Source organism: Olea europaea, chromosome 13, assembly GCF_002742605.1.
Source record: "Olea europaea var. sylvestris chromosome 13, O_europaea_v1, whole genome shotgun sequence".
In the NCBI taxonomy this organism is placed as follows: Eukaryota; Viridiplantae; Streptophyta; class Magnoliopsida; order Lamiales; family Oleaceae; genus Olea; species Olea europaea.
In genome coordinates, this window is record NC_036249.1 from 19648526 (window position 1) to 19656965 (window position 8440).

The 8440-nt window shown below is 37.1% G+C and overlaps 1 protein-coding gene across 7 annotated transcripts; it reads left to right on the forward strand.

Moving 5' to 3' along the window:
* Nucleotides 1-1940: 1940 nt before the first annotated feature.
* On the forward strand, nucleotides 1941-7824 carry LOC111407814 (transcription initiation factor TFIID subunit 15b-like). 7 transcript variants are annotated; one of them, XR_002705204.1, is made up of 8 exons: nucleotides 1943-2293; nucleotides 2449-2569; nucleotides 3225-3873; nucleotides 4215-4365; nucleotides 4455-4533; nucleotides 6485-6678; nucleotides 6802-6853; nucleotides 7033-7812. XR_002705204.1 is itself a non-coding variant. In XM_023037496.1 (6 exons), the coding sequence occupies exons 1-6, from the start codon at nucleotides 2101-2103 to the stop codon at nucleotides 6585-6587; spliced, it is 1296 nt and encodes a 431-aa protein (XP_022893264.1). In that variant the 5' UTR covers nucleotides 1943-2100; the 3' UTR covers nucleotides 6588-7822. The 7 variants fall into 7 exon arrangements, 2 of the variants coding, with proteins under 2 accessions (XP_022893265.1, XP_022893264.1); XR_002705206.1 differs by lacking the exon at nucleotides 4455-4533 and having other exon boundaries at nucleotides 1941-2293; nucleotides 7033-7824; XR_002705203.1 differs by having other exon boundaries at nucleotides 6802-7822.
* Nucleotides 7825-8440: the final 616 nt, after the last annotated feature.

The window sequence follows — 8440 nt, forward strand, 5'->3', positions numbered from 1 at the left end:
GTTGTTATACTCGATCTTGCTGTTGTTCACAAGCTCCGATAGATGCTTATATGCTCAATGCATTGCATCCCAATGATTGCGCAGCTGTTGCCTGCTCCAGTTATGGTCGGTGACTGAGTTGAAGAGTGTGGCGACTCGTTCCCAGCCGTGTTTGGTAAATCACCGGCCGTTCCGGTGGCCCTCGACAATGGCGGTCTCGCACGCCATAATGAAGGCTTTGGTGGCGTCTAGTTCCCGCGAGCATAGGACTTCAAGGCCAACGGTCGTGCCATCTCCGTCGCAGGGTAGGAAGGTCCTTGAGGAAAGTCTCATGGCTGCGAAGTGGAAGAGTTTGTTAGTAGCGAGGAAAATCGAGGATTAGTAGAGGAGAGAAGGCGAAGGTAATATTTGTACCTGTTTCTTGGCGAGATCCATTATTGGTCATCGGTACCGCATCAGTTGGACATCGTCGTATAGGAGTGATTGAGGGGAACCGGTGACAATTGCTGCAGGAGGTCATTAATGTGTGGAAATGTGGAAGTTTCTAAGGCAGTGGATGGTTTGTAGCTTGATTTGGGTAGTGTATTAGGTTTCAATCGTTGGTTTCGAAGATGAAGAAAAGAGAAGTCTAGTGTCAGTAGGAGAGGCATTATGAGGAAATTTTAACCACTATACAATCTCACATGGTTTGTCAGACAAGTGGGTTGCAACGTTCAAAAAATTAATTATGGGCAGAAGAAAATGGCTACCAAACAAGCTCTATATTTCACCTTCCCATCTTGTTATTCAAATCTTGAGTTGAGTTCTACATGCGATGACACGAAGGTTCCCATCTCAGTCAGCCTAAAAATGCAAATTGTTCTGAAAAAATTGAAGGTGACCAACAAAATAAGTTAAAGGCACATAAATGTAGAAAAACAAAGACACCATAAAACTCTTTCCCAACTTTTTATTTCTCAAAAATAAAAGAAACTTGAATTTCAATGAAAGGCTAACAAAGACTTTAAGATCACCATTTAGCCAAATATATGAAAATTGTGTATAGTTGGCACCTCAACTGCAAAAAGGGTAGCTACATACAATTCAATCTACCACTAAATCATGACTATAGCGCTCAAGAACTTTATTTAATCACCAAGTCGTATGTCATCCCTATGCTAGTCAGCAAGCTCAAATCAGTTAATGCTTTGTTGCCTAAATCATCCATGCATGCATCATTTGCAATCAATGCTCATAATCGAACCTACTGCACTTCATCTTCCACCATTAGGAAATGTTAATGAATCTATCGCGTATGTTCTCACATGTCACTAGGCACTTTCGTCCATGCCATCGTACAATCCCACACATGCCATCAAGAAACTCCACCTATGCCACCAGGCAATTTCGACCATGCAGTGCAACTTTCAAGTAAATCTAGTACTGCATGACTTTCAATCCTACATGATAGACACATCTCTACACAACCTCCTCAAACTTCTTCATCGAATGCCCCAATCACCTGCACATCTAGGTAGGGCATAGGTTTGTTGGGTGAAATCCTAACCTAATAGTAGTAAAAAATTGACCTGAGTTGGTTCGATTTGTCGATTTCAATGATATTTTTATCATTGAAAGTCAAATTTATTTATTTATATATATATTTTTTTCCAACCAATCCTAAAATTGATTCGACATCCTGCAAAATTGACCTAAAAGTCATTTTGAATTGAACCAATTAGTTGATTTTGGGATAATTTGCCTTGCCCTATGTATGTTCAATATCAACCCACATTCTCGCTTAACGTTCGAAGGTAAACACTAGGTGAGCACGACCGAGCCAAATCATACCTAGATCTCTTCTTCTTTAATACCAAAAACATGCCTTAAAAAAAAAATTGTGCCACTTGCACGGGTTTGATTGGCTGACATTAATCACATTATGTACACCTGAGCGTACCAGAACAATCTCCCGACATACTAATCCGCAAAGAATTTCCTCTATTCTTGAGTGGACTTGGTATATGTAACACATTGCAGAAAACCCTAATTTTCTCATTTCACTTTCGTTCTCTGTAAAAATTTTGATCTATAAATTCTCGAAAGAAGATTTTAACCAACTCTCCAAGACTAATCTAAAACATGTCGGGTGCGTACGGTTACGAAGGAGATGGATCTGCTCCGCCGCCCATGGGTGGGGGAGGCTACGGAGGATATGGCGGAGGAAGTAGTGGTGGCGGCGGTGGATATGGTAATTATGGAAGTGGCGGAGGCGGAGGAGGCTATGGTGGTAATAGAGGCGGCGGAAGGGGAGGTGGAGGTGGGGGATACGGAGGTAATAGAAGTGGCTGATATACTTTTTTTTTCTCGTTTTTATTTACTTTGGTTGTTTATTTTGATATATGGATTTAAATTTTCGGATTTGGCCTTATATAATTGTATTTTCGTGATTACTTGCTTTTAATCCGAGATCTTTTCTTATTATTTTAGGAGGTGGTGGTGGATACCAAGGAGATCGAGGGGGACGCGGCGGCGGAGGAGGCGGAGCCAGAGGTGGTGGTCGTGGCGGTGGAAGTGGCAGGGATGGCGATTGGCGATGCCCTAATCCAGGGTAACGTACTTCTCATATAACATAAATATAACTATGAACCTCAAGTATAAGGAAAATTTTATTAGTAGTCGAACCGTCCGTTTGTCATGTTTGTATGATTTATTCTCTAGCGTTTTACTTGGAATTAAACATGAGAGAGGCTAAAATACAGTACCTAGTTTGAATCCTTCATAGGAGTTTATGTTTCTTTTACTTGTGCTTCCGGTGTTTAGATTTGAACTTATTCAGGAAAACACAAATTCTGTATATTTTCTGGTTTGTATGGATGCAACTTGGTGGTGTTCCATGTGATGGGATCAAAGAGGATTTAATAATATATTTAATTCACAAAGGAACTTTATTAAGGAACTAGAAGTATTACCACAATTTCAATCTATACAACTATTTGCAAGTTCTCTAGATCCCGTACCTTAAATCTGCATCTCTGATATCCCAGCACTTGGAATATTTTTGTTTTCAATAGATGATATCCTATGCGTATCTTTCTTCCATTTTTCGTCATCCCATCAATTATGTAATGTGCTTATTTTTCTGGTGGCATATATATCTGGTATATTTGTGTTATAAGATTTTTCTACTAAGAGAATAAAGTTTATTTGATATTTCTGTTCTGTTTACTGTTGAACTGTAGTTGATTTGAACTCCCTGGATGTAGGTGTGGGAATTTGAATTTTGCTCGAAGAGTTGAGTGTAACAAATGTGGTGCACCGTCTCCTGCTGGATCTGATGATCGTGGGAGTAGAGGTGATGGTGGTGGAAATACTCGAGGTGGTAGAGGTGGTAACTATTATGATGGTGGAAGTGGCAGAGGTGGTAATGATTATGATGGAAGAAATAGTAGAGGTGGTTCTTATGGTGGTAGTCAAGGCAGAGATGGTGGTTATGGGAAGGATGCTCCAGTTGCTCCTGCATCTCACAATGGAGCGGGTAATAACTACCCCCCACCTCCTCATGCATATGGCGGGAGCCCTAATTATGCTCCTGATTCAGTTCCTCCTCCTGCAAGCTATACTGGTGGCCCTGCTTCTTATCCTCCATCATATGCTACTCCTGCTGGATATGGTGGTGATCCACGTAATGATAGCCGGGGTGGCGGACGAGGTGGCCCTCCTGGTGGGTATGGGGGAGATTTTCGAAACTCAGCAGGAGGTTATGGTGGTGCTCCAACAGAGGCTCCAATTGCAGTCAAGCAGTGTGATGAAAATTGTGGTGACTCCTGTGACAATGCTAGAATCTATATCTCGAATTTACCTCCAGATGTGACCACGGACGAGCTTAGAGATCTTTTTGGAAGTATTGGACAAGTATTGTGCAAATTTCTCTGTCATGTTAATTTTTTGCTCTATATAAGGTGATACATAATTAAATAGCAGGACTAATTTTCCTGCTGTTCACTTCTGTTCAAAGGGCTATCTGTTCCCTAGTGTTAATATCTCTGCTGCATAAATTTGATGTTACTGTTCTGGATTGTATTTGGTGGCATTTGGAAATATTACTTCCATATCTTGAGTGCTTTCTGATTATGTTCACTATGTGGACTTCATTTCTGTTATTAACTAATCAAATGAATTATATTAATATTAGATTTCTTTAAGCAGTTATATTTACATCGAATTTTTTTCTTTCATAATTTTCCAATGACTAGGTAGCAAGAATCAAGCAAAAGCGAGGCTACAAGGACCAGTGGCCCTGGAGTATAAAAATATACACAGATGAACATGGAACCAGCAAAGGAGATGCAGTTTTGTCATATGAAGATCCATCTGCTGCACATTCAGCTGGTGGTTTTTTCAACAGTAAGAACTTGATTGAGTGTCATCTTGGAGTTAAAATTTTTTTTTTTTTTGTGTTTGTCATATACCTGACAGTAGTCTGACTTAAACAGTGCATGAACTTAGAGGTCACAAAATTAGTGTCACAATGGCTGAGAAATCCGCTCCAAAGGGTCCTCCATATGGTTCTGGGTAACCCATCTTTCCTCAATTCTGAATTTTGTCCATTTATATGTTGTCTTTAATGAGCATTTGAAAATTTCCTGGGAGGCTAGAACTTTTTAACTTCTGCAACTTAAATTTTTTTCATATTGTACTACCACTTCTGCTGTTATTGCCTGCTATTACTTTGATCATCCCTTTCTTGAACAAATGGTTAATTTCTGTTTCTATTCTGCATATTTTGGTCAATCTGCTATTCTAAAATGCTTTACTATTGATAGACATTCTCCACTCAATTGTCAAATGCCTGAGTGTAGACATTTGTTAGGGTTTTTGGGCATTGTGTCTCATTGGAACACGTATTCATGACTATAGTTATCTGGAAGAATTGTTTGTCAAAGACAAAATATTCCTCTAGAGCCGCATGTTCATATTGGTGGTTCATGTTAACGATGAACTATAAGCATTGTTGTCTATGCTTAAAAGCAAGTTAAACTTTCTTTTTCTTATATAATTCTAGCCCTTTTATTTTTTTATTTTATTTTATAAGAAGTTGCCTATTTTGAACGTAGGTAGAAGTTCTTTCAAATAGTCAAAGTATTTCAATCTTTGACTAACATTAATAAATTTATATTTACATCTTCTTTGTTGATAAAAAACATAGAAATAAAGTTTGAGCTTAGGGATTTAGATGTATTAGTCATGTCCCTTAATTTTTATAAGAAACAAAGTTAATTATTTTGAGAATAGTGTAGAATATTTTTTCAAAACAATTTACTTATTTATTTTTATCAAGTAAACCTATTGGTTGTTTCAAAGCTTACTTTTGACTAACTTTAATAGTTACTTTGCATCTTTTTTATTGATAAATTACTTATAACTGAATTTCTAGCTTAATTAATCGTGTGTTACGTTCATGTTACAGGTAACTATGATTTGATGCAATTAGGGATATGTTCATGTTTAGACTTAATAGCTTAATTAATCATGTATCACGTTCATGTTACAGCCAACTCTGATTTGATGCAATTAGGGATATGTTTCGACTTTAAGTAGGAATGATTTGGATTTGGGATAAAAATTTATAACTTACAACACCTTGATCTATGCGCATCAAATGTGGTTTTTCACATATATGGGGTACGATGTGATATATTTGTGTAGTAATGGTGTTGTGGATGTTTGATTACGCATGTCCGCAGTGTGTTGATAGAAATTAGTGTCACTCTGGATATGTTATCCCTTCGCCTTGTGGCCCTTCTATTTTCTGGTGAAAGAGCTTAAAATAAGGAACTAGGATGCTACTTGCTGTGTAAAGTTCTAGAGATGATAATGTTGGACGAGGATATTCTGTCATGAAGTTCATCAGCAAAATAACCTTTCACGTGGCCTTGTCAGATCAGTACCTTTTAGCAGCGAGTAGCATGGTGAAACTAATACCTCCCATCATAGGATGAACTGGTACAAAAAGGCAAATACTCGTCACATTATTACTTTTTGTCTTACTGAAAGCGATGGGTGCGGATGAGACACGGAAGGTAATTAGTGGTTTCAGTCGACTATTATCTAGGACAAATACTCCTTATTGAGTCTCTCTCTATTGCGTTTTCACCTGTACGTTTTGCATAATTTCATTTTGTTTTTCAAGATATTAATTTTCTTTTTATTTTAGGGGACACTACTTGTTTTTAGACCTAGTTCTGGATTTCCTAGTGTGTGACATTTTACTTTTATGGTTAAACCTCACTAGTCTTTATGTCATAAGGTGAGTGCTTCATCCTTCATGAATTAGTTTATTCTAGTTAAACTAGTAGTTTCATAGGCCTCGTGATATTATATATTTATTTTTTTGCCTTAAATAGGCACATATTCTTGTGTCCGCGTTATATTTGAAACTTGGTTTACAAGAACAATAGTATATTACACATCATGGTATTTAATTTTTATACTTTCGGTTATTGATCAATTGCTTGTTTTACAGGGGCGGTGGTAGAGGTGGCTATGGAGGTGACAAACGTAGAGACGGTGGCGGTTCAGGTCCAAATAGGAACTATCATGGTGGAAACCGCTCACGTCCATACTAAACTTGAAGCAGAGCATTTTATGTACTAATATTCTGGGGAAACATTTTAATTTTATTGCATTCATGGATTTATTCTCTTACTGGAGACAGAGGTAGGTTGTTCGCTTACTTTGAGCATTACCCCCTTTTCTTCATTGTTTATCCTTTTGTGTACTTGGTGGGGGAGATTTTCTTATGCCTGTGGATTGATTTGAGCTGTGTGAATGTCTTTATAGAGGCAAGTGGATATTCTCCAAAATGCTGCTAAATGATAGGTTGAATTATCAGGTGAGTGTTACTTCTATTGAGAGTAGTGCATTGATTGTTCCGACTCTGAGCAATTTGTGATTTTGCTTTCATGTTTGTTCATCTTGCTATGCCGGACCCAAATATGAAAGCATGCTCCAGCATAGTTTTTGGAGTAATTTGTTCGATCATTAACCTTAGCTCCTCACACACATTTTTAGGTCTTAGTTTTGTTAACATGATACAAGATGAATAGCTAGGAGCTGGTTGACAAGCTGCTGGAGTAAAATTCAAGGACAAGACTACTTTCACAGTTTACTTTTCGCAACTAAAATCTTGGAAGAAAAGAGAGCCTTGGATCAAATTAAAATCAGGTGAAAGTGGCTTAGGTTGTGCCGTGTTGTCTGAATCTATGTTTCGCGGGTGCTGGCAAGTTTCGATGATTACTTGTTTTTTTGAGTATATTTGTGGCTTGAACAGTAAATGATTGCAATCTGGGTTGTGCTTGAGGTGGATTTCATTTTTTGTCAACCACACGTTTTTCGGCAAATAGATTATAAAATTTTTACTATGGCAGCAAGGAAGTTTTCAACAGAACTAGAGCATTTCAATGTGCTAGCATGTTTACATTTTTCTGTTTTTTACAACTAAAAGTGGTGAGTCTTTTTAAAAGAGAAAGGTACTGCTTGCTCCTCGGTGTTGTGTCTTTTGGTCTCTCTGGTTGAAGTAGTCTTATCATTGTCCAAAGGCTCAAATGGATTTTGTTGGTTGAATATTTAGTATTGGAGCAGTGCAATTGCACAAAGTAATGGAACTCAAGTTTTTGTAATTCTTGTAATGATTTTTATAGGTTAGGGTAAGGTTGCTTCTTGACGTTTTGTTTTTAATTTTAATTTTTTTCCACTTTTTCTTATTTAAGGTCATCCGAGCCAGTTTCGTGTATATCAGGTCCTGCTGTTGAAGGACCTTTTTACAATTGACTAATTAAGGACCGTATGATATTTCATCTCTCATTTCTATATTTGTGCCCATGGTTTGACATGTTCGACTGGATAATGCACGCATACTTCCCTATTATAAGACATGAACGTGCACGGTAATGGTTGTTTTGAAATCTAACCATTCTGATGTATTTTTTTGGTCTCTATTAAGGATAAAATGTGTTAATTAATAAAAATTTAGTAAAATTTAAGTTCTGGCATACATTTGAAAATTAGCAGTGTTGAGAGTTTTATTGTAAATAAATTATTGTGCGGTTAAAAAAAACCATTTGGAGAGGGAAAAAAAATCCTCACTTCAATATTTCAATTACTTCGGAAAATAGGCATTTTCAATCTGGTGGGATGAGATTATCAACTTTCGCATTGTGCAAGAAATGAGAATTTAGAAATCTCTGAAAAATTGTAGAGGATGACATTAGCGTTGTGAAGAACATCAAAAAATATTTTTTTTTGAACTTGCAATTTAGGAAACAAAAATTTGTGGCGATGACTTGGATTTTGCTTGATAAAATAATTTAGTTCTACAAATATTGATTTGACAATTAGTAATGTCTTTAAATTCTATAATATTTTATTTTGTTTGGTTCTTATTTTTTCCTTATTAAAATGAAAAATATGATCGTTATTT

What these genes read in the sequence shown, in the direction of transcription:
- LOC111407814 (XM_023037496.1), top strand. Translation starts at nt 2,101, where the DNA reads ATGTCGGGTGCGTACGGTTACGAAGGAGATGGATCTGCTCCGCCGCCC. An exon ending in TGGAGGTGGGGGATACGGAG is followed by an intron (nt 2,294 to 2,448) that starts GTAATAGAAGTG and finishes TTATTATTTTAG; the next exon opens with GAGGTGGTGGTGGATACCAA. An exon ending in TGGCGATGCCCTAATCCAGG is followed by an intron (nt 2,570 to 3,224) that starts GTAACGTACTTC and finishes CCCTGGATGTAG; the next exon opens with GTGTGGGAATTTGAATTTTG.